At 38.0% G+C, this 26,853-nt stretch overlaps 1 protein-coding gene across 7 annotated transcripts; it reads left to right on the top strand.

Annotated features, from left to right (window-relative positions):
- The first annotated feature begins 7,018 nt into the window (after nt 1-7,018).
- Nucleotides 7,019-26,330, top strand: BNIP2 (BCL2 interacting protein 2). Of its 7 annotated transcripts, none has more exons than XM_074156649.1 (12): nt 7,037-7,148; nt 11,149-11,286; nt 11,783-11,913; nt 12,638-12,705; nt 13,826-13,993; nt 15,890-16,066; nt 16,715-16,817; nt 17,117-17,248; nt 17,839-17,925; nt 18,079-18,177; nt 19,642-19,677; nt 22,377-26,330. In XM_074156649.1, exons 3-12 carry the CDS (start codon nt 11,864-11,866, stop codon nt 22,423-22,425), a joined length of 969 nt encoding a protein of 322 aa, XP_074012750.1. In that variant the 5' UTR covers nt 7,037-7,148; nt 11,149-11,286; nt 11,783-11,863; the 3' UTR covers nt 22,426-26,330. The 7 variants fall into 7 exon arrangements, with proteins under 7 accessions (XP_074012751.1, XP_074012750.1, XP_074012752.1 ...); XM_074156651.1 differs by having other exon boundaries at nt 7,043-7,148; nt 11,783-11,991; XM_074156650.1 differs by lacking the exon at nt 19,642-19,677 and having other exon boundaries at nt 7,019-7,148.
- Nucleotides 26,331-26,853: the final 523 nt, after the last annotated feature.

The raw sequence follows: 26,853 nt of genomic DNA, 5'->3' as shown, positions 1-26,853 counted from the left end.
TCAGAAATGTAAAAAGAGAGTTAAGTTTTTCCCATAATCAAAGATATTATTTCTATGTGGCCAGCAGCCTAGGTGTGAGAGAAGGAAGTCATCAAGGGGAGCTCTTTGCTCACTTAAGGAGATATTACACAAAACATTAAACCCAATGAGGGTATCTGTCAAAATCTAAGAGACTCCATCTCTGCTTATCTACCTTCCATTATGGATTAATTTGACACTAATTGCAAAAATGATTTAATTTAGCTGATCTTCAAAAAATACTGTTTGAAAATTAAAATTAATGGCTAGGATAAAATCAAAGTATCCTAACTGAATAAAAACTTAGAGATGAAGGGCCAGAGACTGACAGAAAGCTTAGATGGAAGTTACTTCAAAAAATTGCATTTAATACATAAAGCAACAGAAAACCAAAAATGAATTTAAAGAAGAATATGACAAGTATCCGCGGAGGAAATGTCAAAGAAATTGTGTAGTGATGGAGAGGGATGGAAAAAACAAATTTGAAGCATTTTAGCTCTAAAAAGGAGTCTGGGACTATATTTTATTAGATCTAAAAAACCACAAGAAATTACACACTTTTAAAAGTTTTATCCAACTAGCAGAACCTAGAAAATCAAATATTTATCAACTATGCATTGGACAAAGTGGAGAATGTGATTGTTGGAAGTTGTCAGCCTCTCCATATGAGGTTTGTAGTTCAAAAGTTAAATTTGCACCAGCAAACTAATTATAGCTTTGTGGTGTTCTTCCAAGTCCCTCTTTCTGATACAGACACTCTGTAACATGATAGACTCTCGTCTGTACCAGATGGTACAAGTCCCCGATGAATCATATGCCAGCTGTGCACAGCCAGAATAAACACGCTCCAACCACGCTTCCTCTTCCCTCTCACTGTGCACCCCGCACAGCAAGGCTACATTGACACTCAGGCTGATGTGCGTTCAAAGCAGCCCAGTGTGTGTTGGAGGCTCTCTGTATAGCAAGCGTATGAGAGATGGCAGCTTCCAGAGCTACACGCTTTGTGCTCTGCCTACTAGTTTCTTCCTTTGCCAAACTTAACAGGTGAAAGGAATGCAAAAACAGCCTCCTTTGTCTGTTGTGTCTCTTTTGTCCAGGAAGTTGGAAGGGTACTGTTCTACAGCATACAAAGAGTGTGGTTTCCCTTATCCTTAAGTTTGCATTAAATTAAAGGGTGCCGTTTCAACATCACCCCAGCACCACCAGACTTGCTTTGCTATACAATACCGTAGGAAACCTAACTGCTCCACCACAGCACTAATGCCTGCTTCCCTTGTGCTCTTGTATGCTTACCTAATGTAATTAGCAATGTGTACAGCTTGCAAGGGAGAATAAGGTTGATTCTAACACATGGTTAATTAAGATATTACAGTTAGCTATTTGCTAGGCTGACCCAGGGGAGTAGTAATAGGATGTGGAGTCTTTCACCTTAAGTTCAGCTGTTCTTACCCCCAAATTCCCAGGTAGTGATCAGTAATTTCTCATTAACCCTGGCACAAGATGAATCTGACTCCACTCAGGCATGTGGATGAGTTTTGAGCACATGTCCATCAACAATGAGTGCCAGTGTCTCTGATAACTAAATTTCAAAGTGAAGAACCCCACTGCCGTGAGTGAATAGCAGAAGTTGATGACTCCCTGTGGCATTATTTTAACTCCTCTTTACTTTTTTTTTTTTTCTCTCCAGACTCAACAAGCTATCATAAGCTATCACAATACCAGCAGATACAGATTCGGGTTTTGAAGACTACAAACCGACTGTTGTCCTTAGGTTCCCCTGCAAGACAAACAATTAATAGTAATACAACCATAAAAGCTGGGAAAACATAGTTTAAAAAATACCCAACATAACACCTAGATTATAATGAATCTGCAAGAGGCCCCTTATTTCATGATCCTACCTGCACTGCCAAGAATGTAAAGAATCATTGGTTCTTGACATCATCCTCTTGCCAAAGGGCAATTACCTCTTCTGTATGCATTGCCTTAATCATGTCAGGTTGCATCCCGTAAATTTGCATGTCTCCCAAGGAAGCACAGTGAATTGCCAGCAGCCTGATAGGCCAGATCAAAACAATTTCCTAATGTATGTTTACATCAGGTTTGGCTCCTGAGCTGCTTTTGCTCTAGTTGTTCTGCAAAACTGAGCACATTCCCCCTCTCTAAACTGTGTGTTGCATCGGGGATAGGAGGCAGAATAAGCAGAATATGGATGGATACGTTGTCCTTACCAGAACTGGGCAATGCTTTCTAGATTAATGAACTGCAATCAGCTACACAAGTGAAACCACATGCTAGATATAAACACAGTCCTCTGAGAAGGGCTTGTTTTCACAGTCAGCAAGCGAAAAAGGCAGAGAGGGAGGGAGTGCACAGGCATGTGTGGTGGGGGGTGTGTGTAATGAATGCTAGCTCCCCTCCCAACTCTCTGGGATACGTGAGGATGACAAACTCTCTGAGGAACAATTCCTTTGACTGGTTCGTTGAGGAAAGGAAACTTGTCACGCTGCCAAGAATAAAACTGCTTCTGGGCTTAGTTTTGAATTTTATAAAGTGAATAAGTGAAAAACGTATACACATTCACTTCAGACCCAAGTCATGAATAATTAAAAGAATATATAATTGTACCCAGTTTTTCCCTCAAGCTCAACCAGCAAAGATATCTTCTGTCCATGTAACAGGGTACTTCATGTTTTTTTCAGAAACTGTAAGAAGCTGAACCAAGTATCACTGAATTCCTACTGAATGCAAGTATGAATAACAGCCTGACCATCAGAACACACAGAAATCAAACTGAGAACTCAACAGTTCCATATGAAGGAAGCTTCAGATTTTTTGGTTATGCATAAATATTTTCCTGGTGTGATTCACCCACACTTGATATTGGATTCTGACCACAACATGATAAAAAAGTATATTATAAACACAGTATTATGGTAGACATTAAGCTGATATAGCAAATGGCAAAAATCAGACATTTTTTATGAGCCACAGTATATGTTTACCATGTCAAAAATACCTATGCAGAAAATACCCTCTGAAAATAGCAGTTATCTATCTCCCTTTGGCAGTGTAAATATCTCCTTTTTCTGAGATAGGCAGACTTTCTAGTACAAATTAAGAAATGTGAGTTGGTGGTATACAGCCACGTGTTTGTCTGCAGTTCTATTGGTGCACTGGAATTCTTCAATGGTATTTATCTGGAAAAGGCAGAGCTCCTATTGCTTTTATTTTTTCACATGGGTCCCTCAGTTTTCAACCAAACTGAAATTTAGGATTAATGTCTATTTTTCTTGAGGGCATAGTATTTAGCAAATATGGTATAAATAGCAAAGTATTTAGTACCTTTCACTTGCAGATACAGAAATCTTATTTAAATACTAATGAAGAACATCAACAGCTTCCATAAACAGGATAGTCATAATATCCCCTCTGCACACACACACAAACACAGACATGAAGATTCTCACGGCTAGCAAGCTGGCTCTTGCCTTCTCTCATACCGTATGGCTGTTTGTACCTAGCAAACTGTGATGCTCTCTGATAGGAAAAATATATTAAAAAAACTGAAAAATCATGCACACAGAGGATGAATAGATTCTCTTTTCTATCTAGGCAATAACTATGTCCTGGAAATAGCAAAGATCTGGGGTTTGGTTTGATTGTTATGAAAGACATGCATTCCTTGTATTTTTGTTCTTCCAAACACAAGATCTTCACTTAGACTTGACTTAGACCTTGACTTCTTTTCAACGAGGTATTTGTTCAGATAGAAAAAGGCAAAATGTCAGGGAGAAGGGCTACGAGATGTGAACTGCAAGTCTGCTTAAGAAGAACTAGTCCACTACAGCATCATGGGTTGTATGTGAAGTAGCTCAGGGAGGCTCGGGAGAAAATACACAGGTACATAGAAGGACTGTGGTGAGGGTCACTCTCTGCACAATAATTTAACCCATGACATGCAAAGAGGCTGCAACTATGAAACTCACCTAGCTAAAGTAGCATGACAACTGTTTACAGTAGAATAGCTTTAAAGAGGTGATGATGTACCCAACCAGAATATTAGAAGTGAGGCAAAATATTACACACTACCTACTTCCTGTCCACATATCTGAAAGCTACTACTCTGTAATGCGTTGCTCTTGTCATTTTGTATCACAGGTGTCTGAGACAGGAGCCAAATTACATGCATGCACTACAAAAGCGGAAGTAAATTACAGCCCAAAGCCCTTATCATCAAAAAAGGGCAAAATAAAGTTGGAAAAAACCCCCAGTATTCGTACTTTCTGTATAGGGAAAACGGCAAGGAGGAATTCTATACAAATGCAGTCTCTACATACAACCCCACAGAGACAGACTTTCAAATGAATGTTTTAAAATTCCAACATTACTGAGCTGTTGCTTGAACCACTTGAGAGGGGGCACGTTTTTAATCCAGTTGTTTTTTTGTTTTGTTTTGTTTTTAAGATTACTAGAGAATATTTTTATAATAAGTAAAATGGGAAAATAATGTTTTGGTATTCTGTTGCTTTTGATTACTATTTTCTATTTAAAGTTTAATTGTGAATTATTTCAGACCTGAAACTGTGTATCAGTTGATTTTTCCCATGTGCAGTATAAAATTCATGTGACAGAGAGCAATGCGACAGACATTCTTTCAAGCCTGTTCTCTTTGGTAAAGCTTTCATGTGAGAATCTGCTTATATTTGCAATTGTCTGATGTTTAAAAATAGAATTATTCAACATTCCCTAGTAGTTGGCTCTGACCTCTTGTTTGCTTGTTTTCTAGGTTACATGTGAACACTTGACAGATTTCCAGCTATGTTGTGCCACCCCGTGTAAGAGATGGGAAATTGCACAACTTTGCTGACCATCATGACACAAGTTTGGCGTTAGTGTTCTGCAGATGACATCTGAGCATTTTGAAGATAGTTTTGAGTTTATCAACAACTGAAGCACGTTTAGAAAAGTATAAGAAGTATTTACTGTAAGACTGAATTTTTCTTGAAACATTAATTTGCTGGAAAACTTTCAACCTTTTGCCTTAACAAATAAGTCGTGGTGGCCCTTTATTTATGCCTGCTTTGATGAAAGATAAGGAAGATTATCTATTGGGTAATAAAATTATTACCTACAGCATAATTTAATCTCATTTTCTACTTTTTCTAAACCAGAACAGTCCTGTTTCAAAATCTGTACTGTGATACTTTGTGAACTTAAGTTTGCTGACAAAATTAGGGGTGTTTAGGCATAAAACTAATCGGTAAGTTTTGATCCCTGTTAACTGAGCAGCCCATAGGGGAACTTCTCTTTCCTGTAATGCAATGTCCCCCTCTAGGAATCACTAGATCTTTAGAGCTCAGTTAGATCCAGCTCCTTCTGGACTAATTCCAACTGTTCAGAGATACTCTGAGAATCAGCAGGCTGAGATCTCTTACCATTCAGTCTTCAATACCCAGGCAAGTACCTTACCAACTGATCACAAAAGTCACATAATCAGATCTTCACTATTAAAAACTCGGGTACTACAGGCATAGGAAGTTCCAAACTAAGTACACTAGTTAACAGTAAGTTTGGTGTGCTGCTGGGAGCAGATGGAAAAATATAATGTCCTTAAGCATGGATTATTTGGTCATCTTCTGTGGCATTCTTACTTCCACAGGCAAAAAATGGTGACATAACAACGGTGGCAGGATACAGTATTTTCTTCCCCTTCACTGCTTCTGCTGTTTTACTGTATTTCCCCTACCAGCAGTTACACACCCTTTCTATATACTTAATCTAGCTCTTGCTTTATAACTATTATCTGATAAACTTATGTTACAATAATGCCTAAAGGCCTCAGGCTGTTTGCTGTGCATGCTGCTAATTCTTTATAAATACATTTTAATGCTGTAATTAATTTACCTTACTAATCGCTTCTTTTCCTGTTATTTGTAGATTCTATCTTTGCTGTTTGGGGGTGCCTGTGCTTTCTGTTCTTCTCTAGGGGTATTTTTCTTTCTCATGTTTTCCTGCATTCATTTTGTGCCCCCTTATATCACTTCTCCACATCTGTCACGTTTATTCCAAGTTCCTTCAGTATCCTGTAATAAAACAAATTTTGTTGCTATTGTTGCATCGTTTACCTTTGGGCAAAAGATCAGCTGTGAGTGATTAGCTGTGATCAAGTTAGCAGCTGTATGTTATAACCATGTGTTAGTGGCAAGTTCTAAACCTTAGCAAAAACTTTCCTTCCATCTTGATCTCCTCCTCCTAGTAACATTGGCTACCATTACCAGTCTTAAGTATGTGAAAAAGAGGAAAATGAAATTTATCTAACTTCCTTTGCTTCTGTTGTGCATATGTAGTATCACGGCATTATGTCATGAAGAAGGACTGTATTTTGGATGCCATATTCATACAGCTGAAGTTGCAATTTCAAACGATGTGCAGATGCAAGGGTTTTAGCTCAATAACTCTGCTACCCCTGCCTCGCCGGTATTTAATACCGATACCTGTTCTCTTTTTCATCATGGAGAAGGTTCCGCTCCTGTTTCTGACATTGATCTCCTACTTCCCTGAGCACCTGAAGAATCACAGCACACTGGTCTAGCACGCAGAACTCAGTGACTCTGTATTTTCCACTCAGTGTCGCGTTCACCGCCGCCCAGGACTCGGCCCTCTAACATTTTTGTGCGAAGCGGCCGTCCCGGCGGGGGAGGGAGCCGTCGGTGCCCAGGGACACCAGTGGCGCCGGTCGCTACCTCTACCCGAGGGCTGCCCGGGCCGCGGCACTCATCGAGGCCACGCTCCTCGACCGGGGGACGAGAGGACGACGAGCGCGACAGCCACCGACGCCGCCGCCTCCCCTCAGAGCGGCGCGAGCCCCGCCCCGCGCGCCTGGGAGGAGGGAGTGCGCACGCGCCAACTGCCCGGGGCGAGGGCTGGCGGCCCCGTCGTTCTGCACATGTGCGTGAGCATGCCAACTGCCCCCCCCCGTGGAGGGGGGCTGTCACGTGAGTCTGGCGGCGTATGCGCTTCCGGGTGAGCCAGGGCGCGCAGCGGAGCGGGCCGTTTCCGCGGCGGCGGCGCGGGCCAGGCCGCGGCCTGTCCCGTTCCCTCCCCCCGCTCCGTCCGTCTCCCGCCAGGTACGGCCGCGCAGGGAGCGGTAGCGGCCAGCCGGCAGCTGTGGCCGCGGTCGGGTTGCGCGGGCGCAGGGTGGGGCCGCGGCCCGTCGGCCGCCGGTGCGCAAGTGGCGGCGTGGGCCCAGTCAGGAGCCCACGGAGGCCGCATTCGCCTGCGCCTCGGGCCTGAGAGCCGCTGCGAGGCCGCGCCGGTGACTGGCCCGGCGGGCGCAGTGGGACGGCGAGCGGGGAACAGCCTGAGCCGCCCCGCTCGGAGCTTCGGCCCGGCGCTTCCTCCGCCGCTCCCAGCGCCGACCAGAGGCGGTGCTGAGCGAGACCGGCGGAGGGAAGAGTTTGGAGCGCGTAGATGTTACAAATTTTTCCCCTGCCGCGGTAGGGTAGTCGCACCAGAGTGGCGTAAACCTCATCCTTGTTTTCACCAACGAGGCTGAGATTTGTCTGCAGTTAGGCACGCTTTTTTCCCCCCTTTTCTCTCGTGTGGCTCAATGATGAGTGGGGTGTGTCCGTGGAATATCTTTTTCCTTTGTAGATTTAGCAAACGTACAGTATAGAGCTATCTTTCGAAGGAGTATTGATTGTATTTAGACAAGTTATAAATTCTTTTTGACTGTTGTCTGACGAGTTAGTATTTACCTTTAAATGAATCTGTGATTCAGAAATGCAGATTCTTCCGTTGCTCTGAATGTGGAGTTTAAAGCAGTATGCTCAGAGATGAAAGCAAGAGTGCCTTCAAAAGTCTTTTCTTTTAGCTGACTGATTTCTCTGTACTTGGATGCTGAAAGAAGAGAGTAAAAGGAGATGTAGAATTGACTTGTTATTAATTAAAGTCTTTGCATCACATCATTATGCAGACTTGCAAGTGATAAAATTTCGATGTCTGTCTTCAGATTTGGGAAGTGTTTTCTGGGGTTATGGCTAGTGTGGCCACATTCTAAAAGCCAATGAGGTTATGAAAACATTTAGAAATGATAGTAAGCTGCACCAAGTGGATGTGTGTACCAGAAAATATATCTGGTCCTTACTTTTGGCTTGCTGTAAAATCAAACGTGAAAAATACTCTTAAAGGCACCTCTTTAATTCTTGGAACTTGGAATTCACTTAACTAATGTGCAGTTAATGTTTCTGTTGAAATGGTGAAGACGAAAACTAGAAAAAAGTAGAGTAACTTCTTTTGAAGTTATTTCAGCTAAGACTGGAACAGCTTGCTATTCTTTGCCAATCAGTCTATAGTTCAATAGTGTGCTCATCATTGCAATTGTCTTGCAAAATAAACTGTATTTTCTCTATTTCGAGTGCTGAGTTGCTGATCAAGGGCTGAAAATAGGTCTTTGTGTTGGATGGGCAGATACGACCATATAAATGTGCAACTCTTATTTGTGTATTCTTCTAAGAACCCGAGGTTGAAAACGTAAAAAGTAATGTTTGCAAGGGGTCTTTATCTTCATGAATAAAATGATCTCATGCATTCTGATGTCTTTTTTTCTTTTTGAAGTATCTGGGACAGATTAGAGTCTCTGTTTAGGTGTAAACTAGATTTTAAAAAATGGCAGTTTATAATAGGCTTCTGAATTCCGTGGTATTTAATATTCCAGCATCTACCAACTAAGCCAGGTCGGTATTAATGAGAAGACTCTGTAAATTATCTCTTTTTCCAGGAAAATGGATAGTCTTTTTTTTCCGGGAAAAGTAATACTCTTCAGGTGCGAACTTAGGTAGGTTTAACCTGATGTTATGGAAATGGAAATCCGTTCATTAGCTGTAGTGGAAGAGCAGGGGGTATTAGCGACATGTTCCCTTGTGATATTGCAAAAATTAAAAAGGTATCACGACTTGCCTGTTGAGATACTTAAAAGTATAAAAGGCGTTGAGCACCAAAGTCCAGTGGTTCTAGTAAGAGAGCAGAACCACATGGCAATCTTGCATCTGGGTGGTTTTTTTGATGTGTTGAAGTTTCTGACCATTAGATAGCTTCCGATCTCCCAATTCCATTTCTTTGAGTAAAACAGAAGGTAATGAGCAATGGGGACTAAAAATGATTAAGCTTGCTGTTCTCAGAAACCATGACTTTTGGAGCTGGCCTTGAAGAGTGCTAGGGTCAGGTAGAAATTAATTGCTTTTCTTCTGTTTGTTCTACGTGACTAATAAATACTTGCATTATTACAATATATCACATTTTTCAAGTTAAGCTTTTAGGTCTTTGATTTACAGCTGAATTAAAGAGACTTTGGCATAGTAAGAACAGAAGATGTCAGCACTACTACAGCAGCTGTAGGAAGACTATTCTAAGCTCTGCTTTAGTTCGTATAAGCAGAAATAGATTTCCCCCCCCTTGCTTTGTAAGCATTTATATTACTGATGTAAGATTATTTAGTAGTTAACTTTAAAGTCAGCACTATTTCTAACTCTCCTGAGATTATCCTTCCTCCTTAATTTCCCATTCTTCTAGTTGACAAATGATAGTGCTTTTGTATGTGAGACTTTGAGTCAAAACCTCCAAAACAACTACTTAGTCTGCATGTTAAGTAGGACGCTGAAAACCTAAATTCAAGCTTATCTGATGTTTAACGTGGAACTTGCCTTGTAAGTTGTTTGCAGTTATACTATGTGGTATTTATAGTGAATGACTGCTTTCAAATCTACCTTAGTAAGTTGCTGATAAGAATTCTGTAAGTAATGTGAGAAGAGTTTTGTAAAAGCATCTTAAACTTTGATTACAGCATGAGTAACTTTTAAACTGTGCCTGTCTTAGTGTATCGGGTTTATCTCAATACAACGAAATACATGTAGGTCAGAATTGCTGCTCTAGATCTGAAATTAATAGATGTTACTTGGTGTTTGGTATTCTTCAAAAGCGTAATGAGAATACCGTTCAAGTCTTGGAGCAAACCCCTACTTTGAACTGTCTTGTGAACGCAGTGCAGGTGAGCTGACGAGTAGCATCTTATAGCCACTAGCGCAGTGATAGGGTTGGTTTGTGGTGGTGCTATGTTTTTTGGGTAGTTTTTTTTTACGTCATGGGTTTAGATTTTCTTTTAGGTTTAGTGTCTGTTTACAGTGAACTGTGCATTTGCATCGGATGGCCTGTTCCATACTACTTCTCTTGACTGTGTGTAGGATACCTTGTGAAACTTCTTGTGCTTCATCTCAGTGTTCTGAAACAGATGCATGAAGAACTCTGCCCGTATTCGCTGTTACTATTGATCACAATATGATCTTATCTCCAAGCAAAGATTTAAAATTCCTTGTTGCAAGTAGTCGGCTGGTTAGTACCCAGGAGAAACTGTACGCTGAAAATATCAACATCTTAATGAGACGTGTTTCATGAGGAAAGTCATATGATTCAAGCAGCAAATAACTACCCTAAACAGCATATTAGTCAAAAAGGACAAATAGAAAGAGGGGAGAGCTGGGAGGACAATTCCTGGGGGCAACTTCTTTTTTTGCACAGATTTTATGCACAGGCACATACTGCCAGCAGCTGAGCGGTGCAGGGGCTGAGTGATTCAAACAAGGAATCTGACTCTCTCGAGAGGAAGCAGGTTGCTACCTTCTAGAAATTTTATTTCTGTTTCCTGGGCGAGGGAAGCAGGGAGATGTCAGTAAAATAAGTTTAAATTTAGTGTTTAATTTGTCTCTGGTACTGCAGTTTTACAAAAGAAATCAGTCTCTTAAATTTTTCAGATTAATCATCTTGTGTAGTGTAGCTTTAAGTATTGCAGAACACTTTAAAATCAGTCTGTGGTTGTAATCAGGTCAGCAGAAGAGAAACTGACATTTGTCATGAAAGGTGATCCTACAGAACAGTAAGAGTAACTTGTTTCTTTTTAGCCACATAAAAAATAAATTGTTTTTCTGGCTTGATTAACAGTATGATTGCATTCACAGGTGTTCTGTATTCATTGCTTCTTTGCATTGAAAAAAATATCATTCAGTTTCCTGTCTCAGTGTTGATTTTCTTAACTTCTTCATTGATAAGTTTACCTGTTTTCCTGCCACTCTTTAGAATCAACGCAGCCAAGAGCTTCAACTGGCTTGGACTTGTATGTTGGCAGAATGGTGTATTATGTTCCGTTACTGAGGATTCCTTGTTGCTGGTGATGGGTGAGCCTGAAAAAACACGGTGTGACTTGTACATCACAGGGTGAGTTCTCTGAAAACACTTTCTGAAATAGTCATCTTCAAAGTGTTTGGTTTTTTAAGAACTGGGTTGTATTTTAGATCTGATCATCCAGGGGGGTTCTCAAAATATGCACTTCCTCGATATCTCCTGTAGAATCTAGAGAGCTGTCAGGTTTCTTACAGTTTGGAGTGAACTTTTAGATTGTAATCCTAAATGATAGATCAGGTTGCTCAGGGCCTTGATTTTAACTGGAAGGTTGATCCTGCTTAAGCAGGGTATTGGACTATATGAGATCCCTTCCAACCTAAATTATTGTATGATAAACCATTCCACAAGCAGTTTTGTATGAAAAGAAGAAAAAAAAGGAAACAACTCATAATTTTTTCCCTGTTTTTTTTTTTTTTTTTTAATTTCTTTTCTGTGCTTATCACCTCAGCTTGGTGATAAGTGAAGGATGTGTTGCAAGTATGGGAATTACAGTAGTATTGGACTAACATCTTCTGCTATGTTCCTGCAGCTCTTCTTTAGCCCGCTGTCCTGAAGACAAGAGGTTCTGGCTGATCAGGAGTCTACATAAGTAGTTCAAGTTGGCTGGAGAATGGAAGGTGTTGAGTTTAAGGAAGAATGGCAAGATGAAGATTTTCCAAGGTTTTTATTTTTTTTTTTTTTAAAGGAATTCAAATCAAATGCATAACACCCAGAATAAGCTACCTCTTTATCTTCCTGGTGAGCTATCACTCAATAATAATCTTGAAGTGACTTCTATTAAGATAGTAGCCTTGAACAGATTTTGTGGCACATTTCTTTATGGTCTGTAAAGAGATCACTCTGTGTTCATCCGTAAGTTAAGTAATACAGGAATGCCACTGCTGAAGTTTCTAGGGTTAATAAAGTGAAAATTTCTGGTAATCTTTTGCAACTACGTTGTTGGTATATTATTACCAGTGTCCGAAGGCCCAAATATTTCATTAAGCAACATTTCTGAGCAGTTTTTAATAGTTAAGACTGCTAGTGATGCTTGGGCCTACAAAGAAACTAAAACAGCTGACTTTAGAGGCATTATATAATAACATGACTAAACTACTTCTGTAATGTATTTAATGTCTCAAATTTTCTCAAGCAAGAATACAACAGGTTTTCTTAAGGATGACACATGCTGTAAAGGAATTTTCTGCTACTTTGGTGCTTTGTTTACTGAAAGCTTGAACTTAGGCTATAAGTAGATTTAGTTCAGTACTATCCCACGTTGTGGGGTTTTTTTTGTTTTTTTTTTTTTTAGCAGTGCATAGGTCTAAATATTTGGTATTTAGCCGGCTATTTTAAAAATGAAAAAAAAAAGGTTTGTAACAATCGTTTCCACTTTGTGCGCCAGGCCCCTGCCAGAGGATGATCCTGTTGAGTCAGATATATTGGCTGCAGCTGGAACAGAAACTGAAGCTGGTAAGAACATTCCACTCCAGTCAAGCTGACTGCTTCCTACTTAGATGGCTATTTTAAAGCTCTGTTTTGTTTTAGCGTGGTTTTTGGTGGCTTTTTTTAATGTGGGGTGTTGCTTTGTTTGAGGAAACAGAATTCTAAATGACATTTTTGTATGTGAAGGGTATTGTAAACATCTTGTTTAGAAAGAAAAGGGTTTTGGAATAAAATGTGAGACAGTTCATTCTCCCTGTGAACAGAGCTATCTGGGTAATACTAAAATAATAAATTAGTAATAATAAATTAATTATTGCACTCGCTTCCTGACTTGTCTTAAAATCCTGGTTCATTATTTGGCTTCTGTGCATCAGTTAGGGCCCACCTTAGTTTCACTCCAAATTTCAGACCTTTGCGGCCATTTAAGATTGTTGCCTGTCTGAATGGTCAGAGGGGAAGTAATAATGGGGTCTTTCTACATTTTTAAATTTTTTGGAACTTCTGTGTCTGCTGTCATTGTGGCATCTCTAGTGCTGGATCAGCCATTTTATTTGCTGCTTTCAGCTGCTAAGTCACACAAGTATTTGCATTGTGTCTCAAAGTGTGCTGTGTATTCAGCTAATAGTTTCTTCAATTTTCTGGCCTTACTTTTCTGTCCTTCTCTGTCAGTTGTTTTTTTTTTTTTCAGCTTGTATATTAATTTTTATTTCATCAAAGATGGTTATGATGTTACCAATACCTAACAAGGGGTAGGGACATGAATCTATTGGATTACTTGCAAGATTTATTTAGTACAATATCTAGAAGAACTGGTGGTACAAATTGATATAGCTAGCATGGATTATAGTTGGTTAGGTGGTGGCAGTGCTTCAGGTTTTTCTTCTGTAGGGATTATGGTGGTCTGCCACTGTTGTCATAGTGTGTATGCAGTCAGGTGAACTTACAGTCTTAAGGACTTGAGAACTTTGACCTCCGAGTGCTGATCTTTTCACCCTGTGTTTAATTCTTATTCCAGATACATCGATTGAATTATGGTCATTAACTTACAATATGTTCTGAGGAAGCACTGAGCTCTTCTGTCTTGTTAATATGCTTGTCTAAACTTGCTCTAGCTTTGAAAAGAAATAATTTGCTTTTTTAAATACAGAGGTTAATGGAACCAAAGTGAGGAAGAAACTAATGGCTCCAGATATTAGCTTAACTTTGGATCGCAGTGGGGAGTCTGTTTTGTCTGATGACTTGGATGAGAGTGGAGAGATCGATTTGGACAATTTAGACACTCCTTCAGAAAATAGCAATGAGTTTGAATGGGAAGGTAAGTATATAGTTACTTTTTTCTGGTGCCTTAAAATATTTCTATTTTCTTATGTGCAGGTTGATAGTTTTTCAGGTGGGAAATAACTATGACTCAATACTACAAGAGGGAAAATACAAAAGGATTGATTAGATTAGAAATAGGCACAATGAATAGGCGCAAATCAGCTCGACTGATTAGTAAGCAGAGAGCATAATAGCTGTAAGTCCAAATAAACTTAGGTGAATGTCATTAAACGTCTGTAAGACTCAGAATCCTCTGGAAAATCCTCTCCATTGCAGTACGTTTTTAAGAACCAACCTGGGGAAAAAATATCAAAGGTATGTTACATCTATTGTTAGCTTTAAATGGAGGTGAACCATATAAAGGGATATAGATTATAAATTAGCTAGTCAGAAATCGATGAATTGCAAGCCTTTGTATTTAAAGAGCACTGAATGATATTTTTTTAAATATTGAGTAACACCTGATCTCATATCTCACTGTGGTGAGAATGGCAAATGGTCAGTAGCCTTACAGTTTGCGTGCTTTCCGGGTTGACTGGAAGTGGTGGAAGGGCCAGTATGTTGTGTCAGGGAGTTCTGAAATGACTTGATAGGAAGTTAACTTAGCTGTAGCCACACTAGCAATGGTCTTAATTTTAAGTAATGAATGGACATTTCATCTTACTCTTATAGGCAAAACCTGGAGATTCTAAGAAATTTTGAGGTAAAAAGATCTGTGTAGGAGTTAAAGCTTAAGTTTTAAACCTACAGTTTAATTAGTTTAAAGCCCCTTTTATGTAAGCCAAGAACTGTTGTTGTTGTGTCAGTCAAACAGTTGGAAGTCTAATTTCTGTAAACTTCATGACTTAAGAATGTCTCTAATAAGTAAACATGTAAACTCCTTTTTTTTTTTTTTTTAATTTATTCTGGAAATAAAATAATTCCTGAGTAAACAGGAAGCTCTCTTTTCACTGTTATGTATGAAACACTACCTGTTCTTAATTCCATGATAGCTTATAAATGGAGAAAGAAGCACACTTTAGAGTAAGGGTTTGGTTTTTTTAAAGTAGCTAAAGACATATTGCAGGTAAAGTTTTCATAACAGAGACTGTGGGTTTACCTGTGTAAAAGGATTTTCATCATTTTAGTGAAGAAGAATTGGTATTTAGGGTTAGTTTTGCAATGATGTGAAGGAAATGTTCCGGGTGTTTGTGCCTTGTTTTTAAAAGTGGCTGAAAAGGGTTTCTGTCTTTTCTTCCTTTAATGCTGCTGCCTTCATTTTCCTGGAAGGATAGTTTCAATTAACAGCTTTGTCTTGGGAACAGACAACTAACTTGCAGTAGGTTTTTCTCGCTTTGGGTAAGGTCTATGCAACAAAGTCAAGAATCATAATTTAATTGGAGCAAATTGTTTTACAGATTGCTGTCAGCACAAATTTCATATGTATTGATTGCACACACATGAATTAGATTAATTTCTAATAGATTTGCCTGCATGCCTGCTTGCGAGGTACTGTCAATGTTTTAAATCATGCTTTTATGTAAATCTGTGATCAAGCAACCTGTGTAATTATCATTGGAGTTAACCACTTTGCCTATTTTGGTGAGAATCATCACGATCTGTGCTTTAAAAGCCTGTAATTAAATAGGCTTACTACATGAATGGAAATTTGTGATGTACTTTAACATAGAATGTTACATTCAGTGGATAACTGCCAACACAGTAATTTGATAAAATACATGACATCCATGAGATCCTATTTTGTAATGACTAAAGGAACTAAGTCAGCTGATATGTTTGGCTAAAGAATATTAAAATAGATTAAATAGCAAAGTGGTTAACCTGTGTTTTAATTGATTATCACTGTACATAGTATTCATAATGGATCTTGAACGTGTTTTAACTTTGGCAGATGATCTTCCAAAACCAAAAACTACTGATGTAATTAGGAAAGGATCACTTACTGAATACACTGTGGCAGAGGAGAAAGATAATGATCGACGCTGGCGAATGTTTAGGATTGGAGAACAGGACCATAGGGTGGACATGAAGGCAATTGAACCCTATAAAAAAGTGATCAGTCATGGTGGTAAGAATTGGTGATGTGCTGAGGGGAACTGTTGAGACACTACTTCTTTAAGCTGAGTTGGGGTGGGCCAGGAAGAGGTGTGGCGTAAAGACTTGTGGTGATTCATTGTTGCAGTATTAAGGCATATGGTTGATTTAATATTTTTTCCCTGTTAAATTAAAGTTCCGAAATGTATCTTAGTAGCTTCACTGAAACATGTACACATACGTAATAAGATGTACTTATCAGTTCTACAGTGCCAGTGCTACCAGTATAATTTTTTTGTTTTAAGGGTGTTGAAAGCATTAACTGTAGATCTACTAAAGCATAAATGAATTGAATGACTTTTCCCAACAGTCTGTGGAGTTTAGGTTGGAAGAAAAGTAGACTGTATAACATGTTATTAAATATGCTTAGATTCTACACTTAAATGTTGATTGTGGGTACAACATTTGATTTGCGTCAACTTCAGCTATTTCTTTAGAAGTAGACAAACTTGAAAATGAAATCTTAAGATTTTCTGTAACTATGAATCCCTATAGAATAGATATTTGTAAAACTCTTTAAGGTAAATAATGAAAAAGCTTACTGAATGTGCTTGACTTTGTGCAAATGTATTCAATGTATAGTCACCTTTGTCACTACTACTGCTTTTTCCTTTGTTTTTAGGTTATTATGGTGACGGGTTAAATGCCATTGTTGTGTTTGCTGTTTGCTTTATGCCTGAAAGCAGCCAGCCTAACTACAGATACCTAATGGACAATCTATTTAAGTAAGTCATTATCTGCCTCTGAATACTGTTTTAATTTCACATTGTGAAACTTAGTGTTTTAATATAAGGGCGATTGCTTTTCTCTTTTTTTTTTTTATGAAGCTTTTTATATTTCAGATGAGGGAAAGATAACAAATAAAAAAGCAACTACATCTGCTTCCAGGGGAAGGAAAAAAATTATCAGATGTTGCTCAACACTGTTGCCAAGTCTATATTTTTAGATATATTCGAGCACTGTTAGGAATTACTTTAATATCCACAGATCTTCACTTGAAAGTTTTCTTTGCTTGTCTCTGCAGGTATGTAATTGGCACTTTAGAGCTGTTAGTAGCAGAGAACTATATGATAGTTTACCTGAATGGTGCAACAACACGGAGAAAAATGCCAAGTTTAGGCTGGCTTAGGAAATGTTACCAGCAAATTGATAGAAGGTAAGAAGCTCTGCACTGTTTTCTTACAATATTCACATGCTCAGTGATATACGTATTTAGGAAAAACTGCTGTTTAATGTGTTGTCTGGTATCTACTGGTTAAGATTTAATTAAGCAATTTGCTTGGTGTATTGAAAACGTCTTCCTAAGCTAGACAAAGTGGAGTAATGCTCTAGGCGTGCCTGGGGTTTTTGTTGCTTTTTTTAAGTGAAAATAGTAGTGTTAGAATATTGACTGTTACTGTGTAGACTATCCTTAAAACTTCATGTATTAATATGATAAGGTAATAAGCGGGGTCCTTTATGAACCACTTCATCATTAGTTGTGTGAAAAGATTCAAATTCTACTTTTTGTAATGTTATTTCCTTGTCATTGTTGTCACACTGACACTCCATCTTAACTTTTGACTGTAGAATTGTGTGGGTTTTTTTTAATTCTGGCAGATGGTAATTTCTAATAATGAAATGTCGGAATATTAGGTTTATGTGACAGCTGTGCTTGCGAAAACATACTTTTTATACATTTTAAAAAAACCCTTGTCATGCTGCCTTTTTATTCTAGTAATTATGTCCACTGTTTGAATTCCTTAGGTTAAGGAAAAATCTGAAATCATTAATTATAGTTCATCCTTCTTGGTTCATCAGAACACTTCTGGCCATCACAAAACCTTTTATTAGGTAATACTCCAGAGGCTATTTATTTTTTCCTTTTTTTTTTTTTTTAAATAATCCTAAAACCTGTTTACTTTAAACTTCAAAAACTGTTTTAATATTGAGTTACTGAAAAAAAATTTTAAGTTGTAACTGTACCCTGCATTTGTTCTTCCACAGCTCAAAATTCAGCCAAAAAATTAGGTATGTCTTTACCCTGGCAGAACTAGCTGAACTCATCCCCATGGAATACGTTGGCATCCCAGAATGCATAAAACAGTACGTTTTATTATTCAAACATGTTCTACACTGATCATGTTTTAGAACTAGTATATATTGTGTTCAGTGATTGGTTTGAATGTAATTTGCATTTAATAAAATTTAATTTAATTCAGATCATTGCTATCTCTAGGAAGGGTATCCATGTTTGACAACATTGCTAACTAAAGCTTGGTTTGCAGTAGCTTGGATAGTCAAAATGTTAATGTATAGGGATTTTGTCAGATAGTGCCTTAACGTAATTACCAAGTTGTGGTGTGTGAACTAGTCTTCTAGAGAAAAGGCTTCATTCCAGTTGATCGACCCCTTAGTAAACTAAACTGGCTCGTGAGTGAAAAATTCTGGGCGTGTTGATACTGAAGTTACTTATAGTATCTTCAGTGTACATGCTAAAATGTGGAACAAGTTGAGTGGTGAAATGTCACTTGGGTTGGGATGTCATTTAAAAGTACTACAGTGGAAAATTGCTAAATCCCTACTCATAATAGTTTTAGAAGTACTTTGGTGAGATGTGAAGGCAGCATCACTGTCCTTGGTTTTCTCTTATTCCTTCCCTCCAGATAGAAATATCCACTTTAACATCAGCACAACTCTGCTCTCAAATATGATGGTGATACTTTTGTGCATAGAATTTGTAGGTGCAGTAATAGAGTAGAAACCATAAACTTGGGTCTTAAAAAATGGTGAAAATACTAACAATTCTGATGATAAACTGGTCAGCCTATTAGAGGGTATAACATACAAAATGTTACATACAATATGCATCACAATATGGGATCACAAGCTGGGAACTCCATGCGGAAAGGTGGCATAGCCTTACTGTGTGGGCAGAAGGGCAGATCTATGTTGGAAAATCCACAGATCCCTCCCCCCTGCAAATAGCTGGTTATTGCAGTAAACATTCAGCTGCTATCAGTTGCACAATTTTACTTTTTATGAAATAGAGAAAACGGTTTTCTTGGGACAGGGAGGAAAGACATGACAATGCTTAAGCAGCCTTGTGCTATTTTTATAATACTTGTTTTTTACTGGAGCTTTTGAAAGATGTGTTATGAATATTCAGACTGTTGTCATGAGTCTTCAAAGACTCCCTTCTGTACTGATGAACCTTTAAGTGTTCTGCAAAGGCTGAACTTGGTTGACTTACAGAGCTAATTCTTCTGTGGAAGATTATATCTGGCTTCAAACTGTTATGAATACAGACTTCAAATTTTAGTGACAGATGTTAGTACTGTACAAGAAGTTGTATTGAATTAATGTATTATGTCATAGTAACTAGATCTTAAAGCTTCTTGTTTAATGCTTATGAATGTTGGACATATAATATAGTTTTTCTTAATTGCATCCACTTCAAAACTTGGTATGTTTCTACAAACTGTATTGACACTAATACCAGTTTGCAGCTTCTGTTGAATTTGGCCGTCATATATTATATTTACTGAAATCAAACTTTTCCTTACCAAGGTATGAAGAAGAAAAGTTTAGAAAGAAACAGAAAAGGTATATTCATATTTTGATTAGGGTTGCATCTAGATAAGACAATTTGCACTGCAACTAACTCCCAGTTGATTGGCTTGCATAAAGGAATAAGCATTTGTAAATATAAACATGCACTAGTGACCAAGTTTTTATGCGTGAAAGTAACTATACTGTCTGCAAGTACCGTTCATCTATACAGTATCATCTAAAAGAACTCGCCCTGGATGTTCAAACAGATATTTGTGAATAGTCTCTATTACTCCATGAGATGCTCGCTTGTAAGGGGATACATGGATTCTCAACTGAATCTTCAAGAGGCAACAGTAGTGCTTCTGTATGAATCGATTAAATCAAGTTTCACTGTATCTAACAAGAAGTGATACCTGAAGGAAGAGCTGGTTTTAGGTGTAAGCTGTAGCTATGCATCAGCAGAGATGCAACTCTGGAAGAAATTCTAATATTGAATCTTGTATTTTGTCTTTTTGGTATTCACTACCTTTTTAGTTATTAACTTGCACAGATGCAATCTGAATTAGTATTTTTAGTGCTGTTTGTATTTGCAGTGCCTATGTTCCTTGCTAATAAACACTGGATTTTCTTTTTTTTTTTTTTTTTTTAATTTTCAGTCTCCTGCTAACAGTTCAAGCTATTCCAGCAGCTGCTGAAACTTTTTGAATAGATATGTTATTTTTTCACTCGTATCACTAACAAATGTACTGAAAGGTTTTGCTACTAACTGCTTTTTTTAATTACCCTTCCTGTGTGTGCATAACTATTGAGGGAGCTTTATTGTCTAAACTGGGTAATGGACATAGAGAGGAACACTGAGATACTAAAATAAAAAGGAATTTAAATTCTTTCTGAAAGCTAGCAGATAGAGCTACTGACAAATGTTGAACATTCTCTAGGAATTATTAAGTGATAATCTTGCAGTATGTAACCAGAAGTACTGAGCCTGTCAAATTTAAGAAGTCCTTTCAGTACATACTGAACAACAGTTCTGCTTAATCTTCTTTCTCTTTTCTCCAACATGCATAATTTGGCCCAATTCTATCACAAGGCCCATTGTATTCAGGATGCAAACTGAGACATTCAAACAGTAATGCAAAAACTTCTTAAAATCTCCTGTACAACAAGCACTTTTTAGTGTCCCTGTTGGTATTCTCACTTATGCTACCATGACTTCTGCAAAAAGTAGTATGTTCCTAAGTGAAATTCATGTATAGAGGAGAGATCACAGGCACTATTTGATACTGAGATTTAATCAGGTTGAAAGCAGTTGCAGGTGTTATTATAATAGGGGGAAAGAAGATGTGTTGAAGTGTAGTTACTAAATTTGTTGAGGACGGCAGTAGGAGTTCTTTGCTATGTGTATGAGTCACTGAAAGCCTAAAATATGATATACTTCTATGGATTTATATTGTCAGCTGTATGTTTATGCATAGCTTGTTTGCATTAGCTTACCATATTTTCTTACACTTTCTGTGATTAGTCCCGTAAGTCATGTCAAAACGTGCTTTCCTAAGATAGAGCAGTGAGGACAGGGGTGAGTTGCAGCTGCACACTCTGCAGGCGAATAGGTATTCAACTAGGACTGCTGCTTCTAGAGAACACTGCTCCAGACCTATTGGATGCTTATGTACTAGGTTCAGTTGTTATTGCTGCAAAAAAAACCCCAAAACTTGCCTCCCTTTTCTTAGGGGTTCATGGCCTAGAAGAGCTGTTACTGTTTTTATCATTTTGACAAACTGACTGGTTATAATTTGAGAGACTAGACAGGTAGGTTAGACAGTTAGGTTGTTAGAAGACAAACTTGGCCTTAGCATCCTCTCAATTTGGAACCACTGTTGGTTTTAAAAGTAATTTACCTCCATGCAAAACTTATTTTCCTGAAGATACAATTAAGACTGTAGCTTACTCTGACTATAAAGAGGAAAAGTATGTCTCATGCAGGACTATCAACCATCCACTGGTTTCTGCAAAGCAACATTTTGTTTGCTAGGCCTAAGGCAGATATAAAAAAAAAAAACAAAACAAACAAAAAAAAACTATGAAACAAACAAACAAAAAACTATGAAACAAACAAAAAAAAACTATGAAAAAAAACCAAACAACCCAACGCACAATCAAACAAAGCAACAGTTTTAGCAGCGTGATGGTGAATTTTTCTTGGGCAATTACGAGAGTCTTAGAACTTACTAGAAGAAGTATTGGAGTTAAGGAGCCGCTTAACTTCTGTTGATTCAACTAGTGCTGTTACCTTCTTAGCTAAACTACTGTAACATTAAAGGTAATTCTCTGCTTGTTCTGCAGTGTATGACTTCATCAAAGTAGTAATGCTTGACAGTATTGTCATGTTACCTGTAAACTTGTATTCCTGCTTGCATTCATTAATAAAAGCACAGAACCTGCTTTTTTTCTTCTGTGCCAAAGCACTTGCACTTTTCAAATGCTTCCTTTCAAATGCTATAGTTATTTAAATGGTTTCTTAACAATTTTAATTAATTTCTAGGGGGAGGTAGGAAAAAAGATTTTTTCTTTTTTTTTTTAAAAAAGCATTGTGACTGCATTCAATAAAAATCTTAATATTTCTTTACTAAAACTTTTTCAATGTAAAAGCTTTGTGTTTTCCTGTTAATAGTTTTTGTTTAATATACGAGCTATCAAACTAAACTACTTCTTAACGTGGTTTTAATTTTACTGCTTTCTTTGCTAAGCAGAGTTGACCAAGAGCTGAATGGAAAACAAGAGCAGAAAAGTGAACAGTAAGTGTGGAGTCCAAACAAGACTGAAGAATGTGCAGATGGAACGATGCTGGTTTTGCTCCATTTACAATGCATTCTCTGTGCGTGTATATATTCTATAACCTGTTGCAAAAGGTGCTTAATTTCGTTGGACTAGCACATGATGGACTGCTTACTGCTGTATTGGTTTGTCTTGACTTTAATAGCTATGTTTATGTAATCATTTCATACTGCTAAATGTCAAAGAACCCTATGTTTTCAGAGGATGTTCTTGCAATTGTTTATCTAAATGATGCATGTTCTTCAGTAAAATATTTATATACCTAAATGTTAAAGGAAAGAGATAATATATATTTTTATGACTGAGCAATATATTCTGTGTACCTGCTGAAGGAATTCATTTGCAGGTAGACAAGGCCATAAGTTACTTGTTATTGTATAAATCTGTTTTGCTGTACATGGTCAAGTGCATTTCTTTGTTGTCACAGAAGCCTTAATTTTTTTGGATATTAGCATTCGCATAATGTAGTCTTTCACAAGTGTGGAGTTCCTTATTTTGTTCACATACCTAATAGAAGCAGTACTCATTTACCTTGCTAGAGTGAGCTTGAGCTTTGGTGTCTTATAGTCTGTTTTTCAGAATGCAGAACTGCAGTTCTGTGAACTTCAGTCTGTTGGCCAAAGGGTATAAGCCTAAGCCACAATAGAAGCTGAACTGTTTCAATGACTAGCGAGATACCAGACCTTTCTCAAGTTGTGAATTTAGATTCTGCTTCAGTAAATCAAGGAAACGAGTTCATTGCAGTTCTTCCTGGATCGATATCGGTTGTCACCAGTAGGAATTCTGTTCGTGCTCAGGAGAGCTTGGGAGTTGCATAGATATTCTAGTCATAGTATCAATTGTTAGCAGAGGTGTGGGGAGTATTATGCTACCTGTGTCATCCTTGTAAGTGAAACATCCATTTTGAAAGCTCTTAGTTTGGCACATGATACCAGCACTACTTTCACTTAACAACAACAAAAATTATTTAAAGGTTGGGGTGGGTTTTTTTTTTTTTTATCCCCACAATGGTAGTAAACTTGTGTTTATAAGAGGTGTTCTTGGACACATAACTAGTGCTTATAGGTTTATCAGGGCAAAAATAATTCACTGGTTAATATGTTGTAAAAGTTTGTAACATCTTTTGATAATCATTGCTATTTCCCTGTAAGGACAGGTGTATGCAAATAAATCCATTCAGGAGTTGAGCAATATAATATCGTAACAAATATGTTAAATCTTCACTTTTTTTTTTATTGTGCTCATGGTTTTGTCTTAATGCCAAAAATACCAGTTCTCAAATTTATTAAAAGTTAGTGTTATACAGTTCTCTTATTTAAAAAAAAAAAAAAGGTTGCGTTCAACCAGATTACTACCTGACACTGATAAATAGCAGTCGAGAGTGCTCCATGGTCAAGACTTACTACCAATTAACAATTAATCTACTGTCTCTAATGATACGTGTATAGACTCTGAGAGCATGCTCATGTCAGATGAGGGCAAATTGCCCATGTCTTGTCTCTGGGAGTTTAATTCTGCAATTCAGAGACTTTCATCTCAAGATCTAGGTACTTTTCTTATAGTAGCTTCTGTATCGCAGTTTCAAAGAGACAAATGTGCAGGATGTTCTCTTTCAGCAGACAGTGCTGACTTCAAGTTGCCTTGCATCTGTTTCATCAGATTTGGATCTTGCTCTGAGAGCGGAACACAAACGTGAGCAGTTTCTTTGGGGCTGCTTCAGTTTTGGTGTTCACCCAGGTTATTGTAAAGTTCCAGTCGGTAAATTGGCCGCTTGCAGCCTTTCTACTTCTGATCCTTCACCGAGTGCTGTGTATGAACATGCAAACCTGTAAACCTTCCTGATTTTTACTGACTGTTTGGGTCCTGAGCTGGATACTAAGCATTCTGATCATCTCGTTTCAAATTTTTACTGATTTTAAAAAAAGTATTCTTTTCAGTAAAATCATATTCTTAGTGGAAGGATTGCAGTTCTCTCTGTCTGTTGCTTCCTGTGCATATAGGGCAGCATAGAGTAGCCGGTTCTCTGTATAGGTCATGGGATTCTTATTGTTGTCCTTCCTGGTGGCTGAGGGATTCTGCTGTTCCATGCTGCAGCAGTACTACTTATTTTGGAAATGTGTATGTGCTTACCTAACGGTTTATTTCTCTAGTATAAGTTTTTGTGAATGAATATACAGCACAAGGGTCCTTCAGTCCCTAAAGATATGCAGCTTGAGAAACAGATGTGCTAAAGAATTAGGCCCCTCTGACCTTTTGCAGCTTATCATTTAGCGGTGAGGTGGATGTTTACAGAAAGCAAGGAGGTCCCAAAGTTATCTTGAACACAAGTGGGTAACTTGTTGTCAGACTTACCTCTTTCTAAATCTATAAAATAATTTAATATAATATTTAAAAACATGAGAAGTTGGAATGTCATACTTTAATAAAAGTTATTTCAAGACCTGAATCACTTTGTGATAAGATACAATATGTAGGGAATTCACCTTTCAATGGCACTTCCTTCTAAAAGTGAAGCTCATGTGGCTAGAATAGTTTGAGCCCTGTCAAGAAAAGATAATTTCATGAGTTACTAATTTACCTTTGATTTGGAGGTCTCATTAGTTTATTTATATATATATGTGGTGATAAACCATTAGGTATCTTTTGTTATTACTGTGTGCAACTGAAATAGAGATGTTTGGGCCAGTGGCTGTGTGTGGATGTGACATTTTGTGAGCTGGATTTCTACAGCAGGAAGTTTAGAAGTGGCAAAGATATTTTGGAGAAAGTGTCATTAAAAACTGCTGTGAGCAGACTCTGGATGTTCTGTATAGTGTGGCAACGCCACGTTCTGTTGGAAAGGAAGGGAGAGGGATGTATAAGGGTTCAGTGGTGAAGCAGATTGAAATCTTTGAGGTTCTGGGATGTTAAAATGGAGGCTTTTTTTTTTGTTCTAAAAAGCTTAGAACACATTAGAATCATATGTAACTTTGTTCATAACAATGCAGTTTAGCATATTTTTTTCCTCTCTTTTCAGTGAACAAGTGAAGAATAGTACTTCTTACTGTGAGGAACTTTGTACCGAGAAATGGTAGTTATATTCTGAATTGCAGACAATTAGTCTATAGCCTGTGTCTGTTGGCATGTTTCAGCAGGTTTGTTGCATCACACACTTTAGTGCTCCAATGACAGCTTAAAACCTTTCAACAGTTAATTTGTGCCAGACTTCCAGATAAGATTATTTGTTGGTGGCAACAGAGTCTTTTATGAAATGACCTCGAGTGTGTCACAGGGAGGAGAGGGCGGCATTGGTGCCCTGTCATATGTCAGCTTCACTGATGTCATCTACTGAAATGTCTGTAGTTCACAGAAAATAATGGAACTACGTTCTGAACGGGCACTTTCTAAACTAAGTCTGTCACAAAGAAGTTTCTTGGTGAAAAGTGTATTTCTTCCAGTGTCAAATTTGTGTCTGTGTATCCTATGGATTTATACAGTATTTATTATGTAGAAAGATGGCATAAATGCATCTCATATCAAACGCTGTTGTCTTTGGAGATGACTTCAATTCTCAAGTCATTCCAGTCTCCCTCAGAAAAGTCTCCTATGAGGAGCAGAGGGGAGAGGGATAATAGCTTGCCTGCTGCTTGTAACTGCAGAAGTCTTACAAAGCTTTCGGTGAAAATTCTTACTCAGTCCTTGTGGATGCAGGTCATTCTCTAGAGGATTTGTTTCACCGACTGGTTGTCAGAGACGCTTGAAGTAAGTGCTTTAATTATACTTTTAAGGATACCCGGTTTTAGTCAGGGTAGCACTCTGAAATTTAAGGAATATTTAAATATTTGTATTCTGAAAGACAGATTTTGCAGCTTTCCTAGCTTCAAAATTTTAAGTTGAAATACATCGCGTCTCTTATCACATCTTGTTCCCTGTATTGTACTAACAGGAAAAAGGGCAGTAGTGAAGAGGATGCAGTCGTGTTACAGGTTTTCATCATTCCCTTTAAGCACGACTGAGATCAGTGAAATTAATTTTGCGATGTGGACTGCCCAGATAACTGATTGAAACATACAGATATTTTTTTATTATTTTTTTTTCAGTATTGAAAATTATCTGAGGAGAAGTTGCTGGAGTGTTTTCAAAAAGTCAAGTCCTTATCTTACCTTGCTCCTTACTCTAGCTTGCTCAGCTGCTAGTTAATATTTATGACATGGAATTCCAGGTCAATAATTACAAAAAAATATTTATGGAAGACATGTTTATTTTCCCCGTGGCTCTGCAGTGTTTCTTATTCAGTCATCTGCACAAGAGCTGGAGTAGTAGGGTGCTCTGCCAGTTCAGTGGTAGATCGAAGGGTTAGGACTTTGCTAATTAGGATCAGTAAATGTTAATGTGTGTGATAGGGGAAAGGTG

The sequence above is a fragment of the Numenius arquata genome, chromosome 11 (genome assembly GCF_964106895.1).
Source record: "Numenius arquata chromosome 11, bNumArq3.hap1.1, whole genome shotgun sequence".
Classification (NCBI taxonomy): Eukaryota; Metazoa; Chordata; class Aves; order Charadriiformes; family Scolopacidae; genus Numenius; species Numenius arquata.
This window is presented reverse-complemented; position numbering and strand designations above follow the sequence as displayed.